Raw genomic sequence first — 17,993 nt, 5'->3', positions numbered from 1 at the left:
TTTTTACGGGTTTTATATCAAACTGGCCACCCATTTCGTCAAAAAATCTCACTTGACCCACCCAAAAAATTTCGGACTCATTTAAGCCACTATAAACCAAATATATATCATTTTACCCACTTCATTATTCATACCTTTTTACTTAATTATTTATAAAAAATTAACCGTTTATTTTTTTACAACAAAACCACTTTGAGTACTTTCATAATAGTCTCTGATATTTATTAAAATAATTTGGGAATTTTTAAAGCAACATAGTCATGTAGTTAAAAAAAATAGAGTTATAGATATAGTTATATGATCATCCTAGCTATGTTGCTTTAAGAATTCCCAAATTATTTTAATAAATAATAGGGACTATTATCAAAGTACTCGAAGTGGTTTTGTAGTAAAAGAACGAACGATTGATTTTTTTATAAATATTTAAGTAAAGAGCTATGAATAGTGATGATATATATTTTGTTTATAGTGGCTTACATGAGTCCGAAATTTTTTGGGTGGGTCAGGTGAGATTTTTTGACGAAATGGGTGGGCAGTTTGATATAAAACCCAATTTTTTACTAAGGGGACATGTATATGCTCCAACGGGATTATCTATAATTTTGCTTGTGTAAGAGCATCTCCAACGGCGTTGGTTATAATCGCTGGCTAAATTGGACCTGCAAGACATTATGTAAAATTTGCTGAACCTGTAAGACATTTTGCTACAATGGTACTGGCTATATTGGTTGGCTATAATTTAAAAATAGTATATTATTAATATTTTAAATTATTAAAATAGAATATATCAGTTCAATATGGTAATAAATGATGTACAATCTTCCTACAGATTTTCTTACAGACCTGTAGAGGTTCGACAAATTTAGCCATCCATAGGAGGTTGGCTAAATTTATAGACAACAGCTCATCATGGTTGGAGTTGAGTTTTTGAAGCTGTTGGCTAAATCTTTTTATTTTAAGTATGCCAACTCATCTTTTAGACAAGGGTTTTAGATGGTTGGAGATGCTCTAAGAGCATCTCCAACAGCGTTGGCTATAATTGTTGGCTAAATTGGACCTGTAAGACATTATGTAAAATTTGCTGAACCTGTAAGACATTTTGCTTCAATGGTACTGGCTATATTGGTTGGCTATAATTTAAAAATAGTATGTTATTAATATTTTAAATTGTTAAAATAGAATATATCAGTTCAATATGGTAATAAATGATGTACAATCTTCCTACAGATTTTCTTACAGACCTGTAGAGGTTCGACAAATTTAGCCATCCATAGGAGGTTGGCTAAATTTATAGACAACAGCTGAGCATGGTTGGAGTTGGATTTTTGGAGCTGTTGGCTAAATTTTTTTATTTTAGGTATGCCACCTCACTTTTTAGCCAAGGGCTTTAGATGGTTGGAGATGCTCTAAGAGTATCTCCAACGGCATTGGCTATAATCGTTATCTAAATAAGACCTTTAAGACGTTATGTAAAATTTGCTGAACCTGTAAGACATTTTGCTTCAATAGTATTGGCTATATTGGTTGGTTATAATTTAAAAATAGTATGTTATTAATATTTTAGATTATTAAAATAGAATATATCAGTTCAATATGGTAATAAATGATGTGCAATCTTCCTACAGATTTTTTACAGACCTGTAGAGGTTCGACAAATTTAGCCATCCACAGGAGGTTGGCTAAAATTATAGACAACAGCTGGGTATGGTTGGAGTTGAGTTTTTCAAGCTGTTGGCTAAATTTTTTTATTTTTAGCATGCCAAATCAACTTTTACCTAAGGGTTTTCAATGGTCGGAGATACTCTAAGAAGCATCTCCAATGACGTGGACTATAATCGTTGGCTAAATTGGACCTGTAAGACATTATGTAAAATTTGCTGAACCTGTGAGTCATTTGACTTCAATGGTATTGACTATATTGGTTGGTTATAATTTAAAAACAGTATGTTATTAATATTCAGATCGTTATAAATAGAATATATCAGTTTAATATGGTAATAAATAATATTTAATCAGCGAGAAGGAGGAAAATAAATTACGGGAGATGACGTGGAATTCACTACAGATCTATAGCGGTCCGACAAATATAGCCATCCATAAGGGGATGACTATAATTATACACAAGGGCTTGCTATAATTGGAGCGATGTTTTTATTTTAATTTTGGTAAGCAACCTAGACTTTTAGCTATGGACTTCTCATGGTTGGAGATGCTCTAAAATTATACCTAAGGGTTCACTTGGTTCGACAAATATAACCAATCAAACATGGTTGACTATATTTTTTTTGCTATAAGGTGGAAGGTTGGAGTTGTATATTTTTTAAAATCTCTGTAAGTGCGCGATTTATATGTCACCTAGATGACACGTATATAATTTTAGCTAAGGGTTTTTGGGGTTGGAGATGCTCCAAGCTGGTCAATCAATCCGCTTGGAAATGTTCTACAGTGCCCGGGTTACCGGCTCCCGTCATTTGTTTTTACTTTTTTTTTGCTAACTGGCTGCCATCATTGAATCTGCATAGAACCCTCCTTCCTTGTAAAACAGCAACACTCATTTCATTATTATTATATTAATAGATCTTCCAAGTTTTTCTCCGACTCGTGTTAACTTGTCAACTTTTGGTCTTGTCGCTCAGGTTGGACAACACCCTTTGAGTTTCAATACCTCAAACTTGTGCTCATTAAGGTTATTTCTCTCTACTCTTGAATTCACTTTTCATCTGTTTATGTAAGGTTCACTGCTTTATATTCTTGATTGGTCCAATTAATTGTTTTTTTAGTTGTTAATATATATGGACTTTCGGTGTATACTCTTGTTTTTGCAAATTTTGTGTCTTTTTGGAATTGGGTGTTGCTTTATTTTGATATTATTATCATCTGTTGAAAATCACATAGTATGTTCTTAAAGGTGAACTGGGTTCTTATGATTATTGCATTGTAGATTCAAGAATTATATGGAGAGGTGGATTCCGTGGGGTAGGAGATCTGGTGATTTTGTGGATGTACTTGTGTGTGTTTGCATATAGTTTTGTTTGACTATAAATCAACTCATATTAAGGGTTTGTAGTTTGGATTTTAGGGGTTGTTTGTTAAGTTTGGTAAGAGTTGTTTGTAGTGGCGAAAAATGGAAGGCAATTTGCAATCGGGAAGTATGCTTGGAATGGGATCTTATGGAGGAGGACTCGATTTGCAAGGGTCTATGAGAGTGCACCATCATCAACAGCCATCTTCACTTCAGCAACAACATAACTCTAATCCTAGACAAGGGTCGATTGTTCATCCGTCAATCCATGAAAATTTTGCCCACCCAAGTGGAGGCGGACAAGACTATGATCAGACAATCTTGTTGGCTGAGTACTCTAAAGTTGATAGGGCTAAGCATTCTGCAAGTGATGAGGAAGAGCTGAGTTTAACAGATGATGCTGCGGATGGTCACAGTCATGGGAGTAGAGGAAAAAATATTTCCCCTTGGCATCGAGTCAAATGGACTGATACAATGGTGAGGATTTTGATAACCGCTGTTTCGTACATAGGGGAGGATGCTGCTGCAGAGTACGGTGGTGGGGCAAGAAGGAAATATGCAAATCTACAGAAGAAAGGTAAATGGAAATCAGTTTCAAAGGTCATGGCTGAAAGGAGTTATTTTGTTTCACCTCAACAATGTGAAGATAAGTTCAACGATCTTAATAAAAGGTACAAGAGACTGAATGAGATCCTTGGGAGGGGAACATCTTGTGAAGTTGTTGAGAATAACTCACTTTTGGAGGTGATGGATCACATACCAGAGAAACTAAAAGAGGAGGTTAGAAAAATTCTTAGTTCAAAGCATTTGTACTATGAAGAGATGTGTTCTTATCATAATGGAAATCGGCTGCATCTGCCTCCAGATCCTGAATTGCAGCATTCTTTGAGGTTGGCACTCAGAAGCAAAGATGATCATGAGAATGACACAAGGAAGCACCCACACCATGAAATTGATGATGATGATCAAGACATAGAGATGGAAGACCGAGACGTTGAAAATCATGCTACTCATGGGGATCACAGAGGAACGTATGGGATGTCAGGGGCATCTATGAAGAGAGTTAAACAATGTCAGGTTCATGAAAATGTTGCTTTGGGTAGCTCCTTGTCTTCTTTGGACTGTAATAGAACTTTCAATTCTCAAGCACAAGTTGCTAATGTTGATATGAATCAAGTGCTTCCCGAAGGTATGAATGCAAACCTGTCCCAAGCGCAGTGGATGGAACATCATTCAATGCAGATTGAGAGGCAAAAGCTACAACTTGAGGTGCAGATGTTAGAATTAGAGAAAGAGCGGTTCAAGTGGAAAAGATGTTGCAGGAAAAGAGACAAAGAGCTGGAGGTGATGAGAATGGAAAATGAGAGGATGAAGCTAGAGAATGAGCATATGGCATTAGAACTGAAGCGCAAGGAGATGGGTGCAGACACCTGACCAGTGAGTCAGCATCATTATGCTGCGAAGTGGAAACATGAAATTGGATGGAAACCTTGTGTAGTTGATATGTCTGCTGGCATAAGATGAATTTATCGGCTTTACTATCTGGCCTTTATATTAAAGTTTGAGCCTAATATTTTTTAATGTGCATTGTCTTTAAACATCATTTTATTATCTTTTTTTTCAAGACTCTAGTGCAACTCTTAACCATTCTTTTAGCATTGAAATACATCCTTTTTCTTTGGCAGATTATGGAAAAACTTTTCCTATGTTTCACGTGGGAAATAGTTATGACAATTGAGTTTTGGTACTTAGTGCCTGTTCTAGACTAGCTTCTGACTTATAAGTAGACCGGGCAATGGGCAATTTTTCAAGCTGACACAAAAATACTACACTAGTATTTTAAGTACAAGACACGAAAAATACAAGAACACGAAATACATGACCAAAAAATCGTGTCGGGTTTGTGTTTACTTGTTGGGTACACAACACGACACGAGGTACACGAAATAAATAAATATATATATTATAATATAATTTAAAATTTAATATATAATTTTTATAACAAATATTTTATATAAAAAATATAAAGTTTTATATCAAAATATAAGTAAATTATAAATCAATATTTGTACAATATGATTAAAGTATAAAATAATCAAAAGACTCAAAATACACAAAACATTTCGCTTCAATCACCATAGCAGATGTGGTTGTTTTCTAGGATCGGTGACTTGAATGATGAGACTTGCTGTCGAATTTGCTGTCTAAGATAGTATGCAGTCTAACATGATCTTGCATATATGTAATCTAATTTAGAGCAGCATTGTATCTATGTTTAATCTAATTAGAGCAGCATTTATTTAGTATAAGGGTAATTTATAATTGCCTGTGAAATCAATACGAACACTTTTGGTGACACCTGAGAGGAGTGGAAAGAGCAGTCTGAAATTTTTTAGTCTTGTAAGTGGTAAAAACTTTGCAAAACACTAGCTCTTCATTTAGACCAAGTAATTAGGATCTCTTGCAGACTTGTGAAAAAGTAAGATAGAAAGAAAAAAAAATAATCAGTTGATTCAGCTTTTGTGTGGAGTTTACATTGCTCCACAAACTTCTACTTAGAAGAGAGGAATACTGATAAGTTCAGAAAGTTAAGAGTATCGCCTTGCGGACATGAAAAGAACTAAGGGCTAAAAGAGCTGATAATTCTGTTCCATGTACATTGTTTCAGTGTTTTGGTGTTTAAGTAGATTCTGTATACAAACTGTGGCTTAATTACATGTCCTGACATGTGGCTTGATTACATAACACCTGATTCATAACAGATGCAATACTTGTAGCAGATGTTCTATTTATATTTTTTTTTATTACATTAAATGAAATGCTTATATTTTTCTATGTGGCGGTGCTTTTTCTTTACTGGCACTCTGGCAGTATACATAACATTTACACCATTTGCTTTTGATGTACATTCTTGCAGGCTCTTGGCGCTGGATAAAAAGTTTGGTCACAGACAAATTTGAAGTTGCTTAATTTATCCTTTATTTTATGTGACTTTGCTAATGTTTAAGATAGAATTTGCACAAAATTTGTAAAATTTTAATATTTCGTGTCATAATTCGTTACCAGTTTCATGTTTATTTCGTGTACATTTCGTGTTTTCATTTATTCGTGTACTATTTCGTATCGTGTTGTTTTCGTGTACATGAAAAGTACACGCAGTTCGTGTCGTGTTTAACTTTTTCTAAATCGTGTCGTGTCCGTGTTTACAGATCGTGTACACGACTTGAATTCGTGTCATGTTCATGTCTACTCACCAAATACATGAAACATGTTCATACACGACCTATGATGCTCGGACTCTTTTAGAAAGATCCGACACGGACACATACCAAAGTGTCCGATTCTTTGAGTTCTAAAATCAAAGACTCGTGGACACGTTTTATAAGGATCCGACACTTGGATTTGGACACGACAAATATTATTTTTCATATAATATGATACTTTTTATAAATAAATATCTATTATTTTATATAAAATACTATATAGACTTTTGAAAAACAAGGGTAAAATAATATTTATTATATACATAAATTTATAATAGGGACAATGTCAAAAGTTTAAGGGTAAAATTATACTGTAAAACAAATAATTAGAGATAGGTTATTATATATTGTCTAAGATGAAGTGTCCATTTTCCAGATGGTATTAGGATCCGGATCCAAGTGTCGGTGTCAGTGTCGTGTCCTATAGACACGGGTACAGCAGGGTTTTTGGAAGAGTCCAAGCAACACAGTACACGACACGAATGATTTTCCAGGTCTACTTAAAAGCTAAAATTGCTATCATATGTTTAGAAAAATTTAGTAAACTTCGACTTATAAACAGAATTTGAAAATCCTAACTTCTTTGTGCATCATTTGAATCATAAACATGGATTTCAATTCTTTGTATTCCTGTGATGCTTAAACAAGTAAAATTTCATGGTCTCTCCAACTAAAAGATCAGTGTCAATATCCCAAGTCGAAAAACAATTGCACATGATACTTAATTATAATCAGTAGTGTTTATTTGTCAAAATAAGCTTAAACCATTGCGTCTGGGGATTTTGAGAACACCAAGGAAGATCTCCTAAATCATCCCCAAGGCATAAACATTTGTTAGTCACAATTGTTGAATTTAAAGAATCCCATTCTAAGCACAAATCCATTCCTTTCTCATCTCTTGCAGCTAAATGCATTTTTGATTTTGATACGAATTTCCACGTACTCTTCTGACTCGAACAGTCTCCTGTGACCTTTACCGGAGCCTTGTCAGCTACCACTGTTAAACAGCCAGAGGTGCCAACTAATGTGATCCTACTGCCATTTTCATCGTATTCGAAACCCCACCTTTGTAGTCTATGGCAAGATGATGTGGTAACATTGTTTTTGTTTACAGAAACGCATCGCCCTGTTTGTGGATGGTACATTGCGTAGTATGATGCATACTCCGACGTAGGATCTGAATATTGCAGACAAAATCAGTTTCATCCACGAATAATAAACATGTGCAAATTGTTTCATAATATATACCTTGAATCATTTGCTGGTTAAGTTCCATAAGCTGTAGTATAGAAGAATTTCTTATTTTGTCCCAAGCAAAACTATACATGCCGTAAGGCTCTTCCCATTCGACTTGACCTTCTCTAAGATAATAACTCCCTTGCATAGCCCAGAGTGCCCATTCAAGATCTTTATCAGCCAAAAGAGCCATCACACATATGAAGTATCTGTTCTCAGCTTCACTTGCACCATTTTGATCTTTCCCAAACTCACTTAGAAAAATGGGTGTCGGGCTTCGTTCGTATATCACATATCCTGTTTGGCTCATAAACCACTCCGTGATCTCTGCACAGAATTCATTTGTACTAAAAATCCATTTTTCCGGTGGATCAGCAAATGCGTACCAGTGTGCCTCATATACTAGCTTGTTGTTCACATTAACTCCGAAGTTTAGTTTCCTTTGCCTTAAGAAAGTGAGATCTGTCTCGAATGATAAGCCTGAAACAATGACCAACACGTCTACATTCTCCAAATGAACTGCTGTTGCACCCTCTTCCATGAATTGGTACCAATCAAATTCGTTCTGACGTGGACCCCGTAACTCATTCCTGAGGCTTATGGCAACAACCTAGGAAACATTTCTCCATTAGGTACACATTAATGTATCAAGCGAAAGAGAGAAAAACTAGAAGAAAAAAATATGGTCAAGAGTTTATCCTCTGTCGTCCCAGGTGCTAGGTTCGGCCCTGGTTCACCTCAAGAATTTCGTAGAACAATTAGTCATTTATAAGGCTATAAGCCATATTTGTCAAAAAAAAAAGAAGATGTTTCAATGATAAGATGGTCAGTAGATGACATCAAATTGATGGACGGTGATACATGCAGGATCATACCGTGGGGTTTCCTTTATATAGTTTAGCCACAGTAGATAAGCCTTGAACCCATTCGACAGGATGAAAATGAAGATCTTTAAAGAAGCCATTTCCGTCATTCCAATCACAACACCATATAGGGAAGCTAACATGGTTATCAAGAATGACCATCAAATTTTCGTGGCCTAGCGCATCAATAACAGTCTTTTGTGTCTCAATAAGCGTTTTGTTCATCAAATCAGGATTGTTGAGAGACATGCCAAACGAGGCTGCCACTAAATTCCACCTTTCAAGCGATTGCGCGACAGTGAGATTGGCATAAGCCTTATTTGTGAACATCTCTGTAGCCCACGTGAGACGCACGCAATTGAAACCCATGGTTGCAATGTCTTTGGTAATGTTTCTCAATGGCTTCTTATGGAGGCCTTCTGGCACCAGGGGATTCATGTGGCCCGGCCAATTGATGCAGGCTAATTTCACGCGGCGACCTGAATTGGCATTCACAATCCATCGAGAATTGGTGGAGAGAAATGCAATGTGAGTGTCACTTAATAAAAATGTGAGAATGAGTATGTAACTTGTCGCTAGAGCCGTGGCCACCAGCCCTATGGCAAGATCATTTTGAAAATACTTCATAAGATCTTCAGAACAAATTTCACCCTGCTCTCTGTGGATGAAAATCTCATCCTTTCCTCAGGATTCATATCACTTGAGGATGATAATTGAGAGTGTGGATATAATGAAGATCGGTGCTTGAAATTGTGTTGATTATCACCTTTTTCAAATCTGTTTATGCAGTAATGACTCGACAACCAAAAACGTGGTCATGAAATGCTTGATTTCAACAAACAATTTTCTTCCCACAAAAATGGTGTCCAATAATCTATATTTGGACACTACAGAGAAAAACAAGGTAAAAAATCTAGCTTATTATGCTTTCTCAAATTGTTCCTTCCCAAAATCCTTTACTAAAATTTTACATAATATTTTTATATATTAAATAAAAATTATACATAGTTTATAAAAGCTTTTAACTCTAATAACATATTTTTCTAATCTAAAACTTTAGTCAATCACATTATATATTGGCTATAATTGTCAAACATGGTGTGGAACTATAAATCATCTACTATCATTTTAATATAAAATAATATAATATTTGTATGACATGTAATAATAATATATCATTCGAGTCGATTATTTTTATCAACACTGTTTGAATATGATCTAATAATGAGATTCCAACCAATTTGTGTGCGCTCCTGATTTGTTTCTTTTCATTACATGAGAGATTCGATCTGACTAATAAAGGTTGAACCTTGCCAACTTAATTATCCTATCCCTTCACCATCTCTATGCTCTAATTATTTATTTAATCGACTAAGAATGACTTTCGTTTTCATTTAATTTTTCTTTAGTTTTTTGGTTATTTGTCTTTCTTTTGTTTGAACTGTTAAAATTTTGTGACACGCATGGAGATCAGGATTTAATCCAGATCGGGATGTAAGGTGTAACAACTAAACTGAAATTGCACGCAGAGGGGGTGAATTGGTGTATCTAATTACAGTATTATACGCAATGGGTGTGGATGCAAAAACTGAGAAAATGTATAAAAAATAATAAAGTTATATAAAAAGTGGGTAAAATCATGAGACTAATTTATATTTCTTAATAGATTTGATATATTAGAGCAAAGTACTGTGTGTAATAGTATTATTTTATTATTATATAATAGAGATAGTGAAAGAAAATAGTGGGTATAATAGTGTTCTATATTATTAAAATTTACCGGGAATGTATAAAAATGGAGGGACATCTCAAAATAAAAAATGTATAGAAATGAATGGGATATATGGAGTACCAAATATTATAGCCTAATGTTTTCAATTTAGTAGTGATTATGTCAAGCTCTTATGCATGAAATAACTAAAACAGTAAGGTGCAGAAATGTAAATTATGCACAAACAATTTTCTCCAGGTTCGACCCCTATGTCTAATGGTATCCGTCCCGGTCCCTTACTGTTAGGTTCCGATAGAGAGTAAATTAAGATAGAAAGGGGGTGGGGGGTTTGAATAGCTTAATCACCGATTTAAAAATTGATGTGGTGTAATAAAATTTATCCCCTTTTTGAATAGTTTTTATTGAGAGTATGAGCAGTAAATGTGTGCGGAAGCAATGTAAGAGTAATATGACACACGAGATTTCATCCTGGTTCACGGTGGATAACTCAACACTTGGAGTTCACTCACCCCTACTCCAGTCCCTGAGCTCCTCCCCGGACTCGAGATTTTCTCTACTATAAAGAAACTCCTTTACAGTAGGCGGAGAAGCCTTTACAAATATATATCTTGGAGCGTAACTCCCCGTTACCTCCTCACTATAAATGTAAACTTACAAGACTCGTCTTGGAGCGCAACTCCTCGTCACCTCCTCAAAGTCGTTGTACCCCGAGTATAGTCTTTGAACTTCTAAACTTTTATAGGTCTTGGACAAAGGTCTTAGGGTCTTTCCTCTTCCTCATGGTGCGAAGACGACTAACTCCCCGTTAGATCGTCTAGGACTTGGGTCTTAGAACGAAGATCACCTCACTTCACTTTTCCTCACTGCAAAAATTAGAAAACAATATCTGCGACAAATAATCCTTGTTTATAAAGAGAGTTTTGGACTAGACACAACTAGGCCGATAGTGGGTATATATATATTGACGATATATATATTTAAAGTATACTTTCTGAAAGATATAGATAGATCTAAGTATACTTCTCTACTTACTCCAATACTAAAGCTGAGTATTTGGTTGGAGTAAAGAAAGTCTTATAAGCGTGCTTAGCTTTAGACTTTTTCAAGTATTCTTGTGATATTACAAATTACGAATACTTGTTAATTTAAACTCCCCGTTGAATAATACTTATAAGGATCTTCGGAGTTTAAATTGTCGTCTATGGCTCAAAGGCTTACGACTTGGGTACTTGTCCTGTATGACTAAGTATTGTTTATTACTTCGTATATACGTCTATAGTCAAAGTAATAAAATCAAGAAAGCTTTATGGCGAGCTCTTTAGCTATTAACTTTTCTTGAAACAACACTTCTTGTAATATAGTCTTTTAGACTAAGTGAAGTCGAGAGTGTCTTTAACTTTAGCACAATATAATGAGATAGCCAATCAAACACAACAATATAAATATTATACACGTTAAAAAAGTAACAACAATAATGGTGCAGAAAGTATATAAATAAGTTAGTTGGCTAAATTAGTGCTAAATAAAGTTAAATAATACTTTTTAGATTTTCATCCCACGGACACAGGGTGATCGGCGGGAATAGAATCACACTATATAAAATGTATTTTGACCGTCGTCAAATAATATCTTCGGTTTTGAGGTTATCACGAATCTTTAGTTCGTGTTGTTTAAGTGTTGATACAAATTGTTGTTCGATTGTATCTAAGTATATATTTGAGTATGTATATTTCGAATGATATAAATCTTTGTTCTTGTGTAATATAACTCAAATATAATGAATCTTCATTGGTGTAAATATATAACGACTTTTTAGTTCGTGTATATATATATTTCGAATAAAACGACTCTTTAGATCGTGTTTGAAATTAATTCGAAACAAGAAATCTCTTTTATAAGAGATATAAGATGAAGAGCTTTAAGATGAAAAGATCTACAATAATAACGAGCTCTTGTATATATCTAATGGTCGGTTAAGACTCGGATCGAAGCTAAAATGATAACCACTTACAAAAACGATCGGAAAGTTCGCCGGAGGTTCGGCCGGATTTTGGCTTAGTGGCGGAACTTGGGCAGCCCTACGGGAGGCCTTAAGTAGTATTGGTTGAACTAGTTGGATTGGGAGAGAGCTTGGTTGGTTGAACTAAACTTATATTGTTAGTGTAGGTGCCCTAGAGGCAATACATTATTCTTTTAAACCTTTATGTCAGTTGTTTATTCAATAAATATATTTATTATGATTTAAATTATTGCGATATTTTGTTAGCATATAAATGTCCTCAGAATCATGATACACATTATATAGTTTAAGTACATGACTTGAACTTGAGATTATATAATATATCATATTCTTAAAGGTCCCTAGTCGAGTATTATTATATAGGACGATAATAATACATAGATAGACTAGTATGTTGTTTGACAAGACAACCACATCTCATTAGTTATAAGTATGGGGATACTAAAGTCAATACATAGGTACATGTGAGAGTACATGGTACTGGACAGACCCACAGTGAGATTCTTCATGTTTAATAAAGTCATAAGAAAGACTCACAGTGATAATGGTGTAAAGATCCTTTGACTTGAAATCATTATATTTCTCTACGAGGATTAATATACTTTGACTACATTAAAGGTTACCTTTGACTGGGTGATGATAAAAGTGGACATCAGGTATATCATGAGTCGTATGAGAAATATGAATGATAGATAAAGGATTTAACCCTCCTATAAATAGCAGAGATATTATTGGCCTCTTGATTGAGGAAGACTATAAAAGCATGGCCATGCTCAAATAATGATTTGTCTTGATAGTCTACTCATGGATCAAGTAAACCCGGATTACATGTTGAAGAGGATGACTAAATACACGCCTCGAGCTTAATCTATAATATATATGGTTAAAGGGATTATATTACACGAAAAACATTAGTCACGAAAGGTTTTATCTAATCACGATTTAATTATTGTTTAATTGGGTAACAATGATGTATTACTAGATACCGCTCATTGTTTATAATTTTATTAGAGAATAAAATTATTGCCGATTAAATGATAGCTTATAGGGTCACACAAATAGAGCACTTAATGGAATAGTTAGTTTAAATTATTGATTTAAATTAACTGATGATTATTTGAATTTTATTATAATTAAGTGAGACTTAATTGAGATAATATAAATTCGAATTAAAGGGAATGCTTTTGCCCATAATAATTAAGTATGACTTAGTTATTAATTAAATAATAGAAATTCGTTTATTTAATCCTCTACCTACTAGGGTTGTGCTTTGCTGTTACGGGCCTTTCAATCAGTCATTATAAATACATAATGATGGTGAAGGAGGTTATTACGTTTTGAGAAAAACCCTAGCAGCAAGAGAGGCAGAGGCAATTCTCGAGAAGGAGGCTAGTACGTCTATTCCGTCGGTGCTGGTGTGGATACCATAGAGGTGTTTTCCGAGAGGTAGACACAAAGCATGATAGCTAGGATCTCCGTTGAGTTCGTGAAAGTCAAGCTTTTGAAAGGTATGATTCGTTATCTCCATAATCTGCCCATAATTATACATGGATCATGTTCTTGGGTTTCAAAAATTTTCGTTTTATTTATGTATATCCGCTGCATTTTATGCCTCGGAACCCAACATATATAACTAAAACCTTGTATATATAAATATATATATATATATATATATATATATATATATATATATATATATATATATATAGTCAAGTTCTATGGAGTACAAAAAATATTGGAGTATCGGAGTACAAGATTCATACAATATAATCTAGTCATCCAAAATCTTCATTTTTTGTGTTCTACAATATTTGTAAACATCCGACAACCTGCATTATGTTCTACAACATAAAAATTGTAATCAAAAGATAGAACAATTACTTTTATAAATTGTAGGACATTATGTTCTGCAATATAACTTATAAGCAGAACACCAATCTTAATGTTCGTTAAAGTTGAAAGATATTAATGATTAATTGATAATTATGTTTAATACTACTTATAAATGATAAATTATATTTAATTTTGGATAATCAAAGATATTATTTATGATTAAACTAAAAAATTATAATTTGTACTCCAATACTCCAATGTTTATATGTACTCCATACAACTTAACTCTATATATATATATATATATATATATATATATATATATATATATATATATATATATATGTATGTATGTATGTATGTATGTATAAGAATGGAGGTTTTAGAGAAGAAGTATTTGTATAGAGTGTTTGTAGAGATGCAAGAGAGGATACTTCAAAAATTTCCAGCAACTAATTAGCTCTTTAGCTTGTGTAGAAAATGAATGGGGATGAGGTGGTATTTATAGGGAAATTTAGGGTAGTGGGGTGATGTAAGGTGATGTAAGTGATGATGTAAATGGAGTGGGTGAGGTAAGGGATGACTACATGATTTTTGTCTACTAGCCTTAGCAACATGTGACTCAAAATCTCAGCACTTATTGCTTACTAAAAGTCAAGGCACACACTCCAATGCAAGCTAAATAACTATTAATTAACGAATAAGTATCGTTAATTAAATACAGCTTATTTCTAAACATCTCCAATAAATCCAAAAAAAAATATGAAAATTTTATAAATATTGGAAATGGAAATCTGTGAAGTTTGGTAATTTTTGGTCAAAGTTTCCTAGGTCAAACGCTCAGTCAAACCTTCTCGGGTCAACCTTTCGGAAACACATCCCGACAAACATTCTCCAAAAATCACGAAACTTTTACCTAACATACATCATATCATAAAAATGATATCCCCAAATTTTCAAGTCATTCTAGAAAGTGTAAGCATTTTATCTGGAATTAAAACAATAAAAATCGCTTTTCGGGTTTGAATAAAATACGAAAATCTTTTTGTCGATTTGTGAAATTAAGGCTAGAAATTTGACTTGAATAAATACTAAAAATATATTTACTTGAGAATAAAATAGTTTGGAGTTTATGGAAATATTTTTGAGCATTTAAATTCAATTTCCTTCGATAAATAAGGAAATATGTGAAAACCGAGAAAATTAGTATTTGGTCAAAGCAAGTAGACCCTTGACTAATTTCTGATACCAAAATACTTATAATAATAAGATTCATGATAAATCATGCTTTTGACAATTTTAAGGTACATTCTAAGTATTAAAATATGTTTCTCCGAAAAATAAGTAATTTGAGAGACCTTGGAGATAATATTTAAGGAACCAAGAAAAATGGATATTAATATTTGACCATCCAAATATTAATATTTTAATAGAGTAAATCTTTATTTTAGATAGAAAACAATTTTTGACACGAAAGATTTATTTTTGAGTAATTAAGGATAATTTATTCTGTAAAATAGGAAATTAGTAAATCCAGGAATAAATTACTTTAATTAAGAGATTTTGAAAAAAAATGTTACATGAGGGTTCTAAAGAATATCAAATTTTGATAATTCTTTTTCGATCTTCATGCGAGTTTAATTTTGCAATATGAAGATAAGGAAATATCGTAGAGTGGCGATATCCCTCAACATGAATATTGCGTGAAAATATATTCCTTAAAAATAGGTATTTTGTTACGAAGAAATATAAAATGATTTTTCAAATAACTTACTAGAAATAACTTTTCTACTTAAGGATAATCATGCAAATTAATGTCCTATTGGGAGGATTAATAGGTGATTTAAATTTTACGTTTATTTATAAATACCAAAATAAATTAATATCAAAGATATCATTTCAATCTTCCCCTTTTTGGTATTTATCAAAAAAACCTAAAATTTATATTTTACAAGTGTGTGCTTCCCCCCAGTGTATGCATGAATTTGAAAAATTATTTTCACACATACACATAGGGGGGTTCGGGAATTTTACTTGTAGGTCTCGCAATTCCGATAGCAAAAACTTGTAATCCTCGTAATTTTAAAAGCGGTACCTTGAAAAGAAATTGGTTAGACAAATAGACAATTTATAAATTTTAAACCAAAATTTTCTTTTCTCTATCTTTGGGAAAATTTTAATTTTTGATCGTGCAGTAAAAATTTTAATTTTGATATATTGCACGTCTCTTCCCCTTTTGGTTGATAAAAGACCAAAAATCTTACCCTTTTAGATAGGTATGTTTGTTTCATCAAAATGCACGTCTCTTCCGTTTTTGTATATTCATAAATAGAGGAATGTTTGGAAAGTGTTCAATATAATGTTCTTTGAGTTGCTTCCCCTCACTTATTGACCATTTTAAGGTATTTCTTTGAATAATTTGGTTAAAAAGGTGATATATTTCTCTAAGGAGAAATGATTCTTCCCTTTTTGTTCACAAAATTCAAAAGAAGAGTATTTGATATCTTCTAATTTTCTTGTAACTTCCCTTTAATGTGTAACATATGTGATGTAGATGAAGGAGAAGCAGTGGATATACAGTAAATTTTGGTGAAATATTTTCCAGGAATTAGACAAAATGAATTGTATAGTTGCGTTTGCCATTTGTCGAATCATTTATTTTAGAGAATTCTTTAAATTTTCGAGTTATAAACGAGGCTTTTGCTCTTTGTAAATAAATCAAAGACTAAGTCGAGAAAGTTTTGGTTATTTTGTCATTCGTTTTTATCAGACTTCGTGAAATATGCTTTGCTTCGTGTATCTCTTTTTGAAGGTGATAAATCGTTTTCGTAGTTACAAAATTATTTGCTAAAATAATTGAAAACGGTCATAGATTGTGATACCTTGAGGTTATGCAAGTTTGTGCATACAAGTTTCTTGAGTAAAATCGAAATAAGCAGATATTCATTTTGATATTTTTCGATTCATTTTTATCACTAAAATCAATTCGTATTCTTGTAATATTCAAAAGTTGATAATTCTTAAAATATTCAAGGAAATCTAGCAATGCTTTTATTGAATTCACACATTCAAATATAACAATAAGTCCAAATCTGTAAACCTGCAATACTAAGACAGTCCATAATACAAATTGTTTTGCAGAGATTAACTAGATTAGTACATTCGTATTCAAAATTCCTCTAGTTAAACAACATGTTATAATAATGAACTAGAAAAATATAAGTCCTGTAGCAGTTTTCAATTTCTCAGATGTCACATATAAACTTAGTAATTTCCATCTGTTAATAACCAAGACTAGATAAATCATGAATCAATTTAGCAGTAGATTTTCAGCCTTATCAACAGCCATTTTATCACTCTTATCAACCATTTCATTAACCATTTCTTCAGAGAACAACCTATCCATTTTCTCATCAATTCCCTCATTATTACCAACAGTGGAGTCCTCCTTATGTTTGTTTTCTAAGTTGTCCAACCTAGCAATGATTTTCAAGTTTATTTCTTTAAGACTAGCAACTTCAGCTTTCAACTTAACAAGTTCAGCACTGTTTTCAGTTAAGGCACCCTTATTACCAGTTATTATCATCTCAGGAGCAATGCAAACAGGTTTAATATTTAAAGGGTTGTGATCTTTTATAAGAACTTGGTTTTTGACTATGTTGATTATATCACAGTATTCTATCTTCTCAGCTAGAATCCTAGGCATACCAATGTGATATAATTCAAACAAGGAGGTCAATAACAGTCCATAAGGCAAATATTCCACTTCAAAAGTCATGATCATATTCAGCAAAATCACATAGTTTATGTTAAACTCAACCTGATTTGTTACCAACTGAAACATAACCTTAAGATCCACAAAGTCAAAGAATTGAGCATGCTTTGGTTTAGGCAACAAATTTGATCTAACAACTATAGCAATTTGCTGGTATAAAGGAGTAAAGTGATGGTACTCTATTGCACAGTTTTCATCACATAGGCCTAATGGAACATCAGAATCACAGAAATGACCAACAAAGACTTC

The 17,993-nt window shown here is 33.1% G+C and overlaps 2 protein-coding genes across 4 annotated transcripts; one reads left to right on the top strand and one right to left on the bottom strand.

The window, feature by feature from the left end:
- Positions 1-2,497: 2,497 nt before the first annotated feature.
- Positions 2,498-4,653, top strand: LOC108215449 (uncharacterized). 3 transcript variants are annotated; one of them, XM_064090921.1, is made up of 2 exons: positions 2,498-2,686; positions 3,116-4,653. In XM_064090921.1, exon 2 carries the CDS (start codon positions 3,125-3,127, stop codon positions 4,454-4,456), a length of 1,332 nt encoding a protein of 443 aa, XP_063946991.1. In that variant the 5' UTR covers positions 2,498-2,686; positions 3,116-3,124; the 3' UTR covers positions 4,457-4,653. The 3 variants fall into 3 exon arrangements, with proteins under 3 accessions (XP_063946991.1, XP_063946989.1, XP_063946990.1); XM_064090919.1 differs by having other exon boundaries at positions 2,503-2,686; positions 2,942-4,653; XM_064090920.1 differs by having other exon boundaries at positions 2,550-2,686; positions 3,080-4,653.
- Positions 4,654-7,016: 2,363 nt separating this feature from the next.
- Positions 7,017-8,753, bottom strand: LOC108212354 (glycosyl hydrolase 5 family protein). The gene is made up of 3 exons (XM_017384080.1): positions 8,397-8,753; positions 7,534-8,131; positions 7,017-7,462 (listed from the first exon to the last, which is right to left on the bottom strand). The coding sequence occupies exons 1-3, from the start codon at positions 8,751-8,753 to the stop codon at positions 7,017-7,019; spliced, it is 1,401 nt and encodes a 466-aa protein (XP_017239569.1).
- Positions 8,754-17,993: the final 9,240 nt, after the last annotated feature.

This window comes from Daucus carota, chromosome 3, assembly GCF_001625215.2.
Source record: "Daucus carota subsp. sativus chromosome 3, DH1 v3.0, whole genome shotgun sequence".
In the NCBI taxonomy this organism is placed as follows: Eukaryota; Viridiplantae; Streptophyta; class Magnoliopsida; order Apiales; family Apiaceae; genus Daucus; species Daucus carota.
Note: the sequence above shows the minus strand (reverse complement) of the source record. Positions and strands in the feature narration are given on the sequence as shown.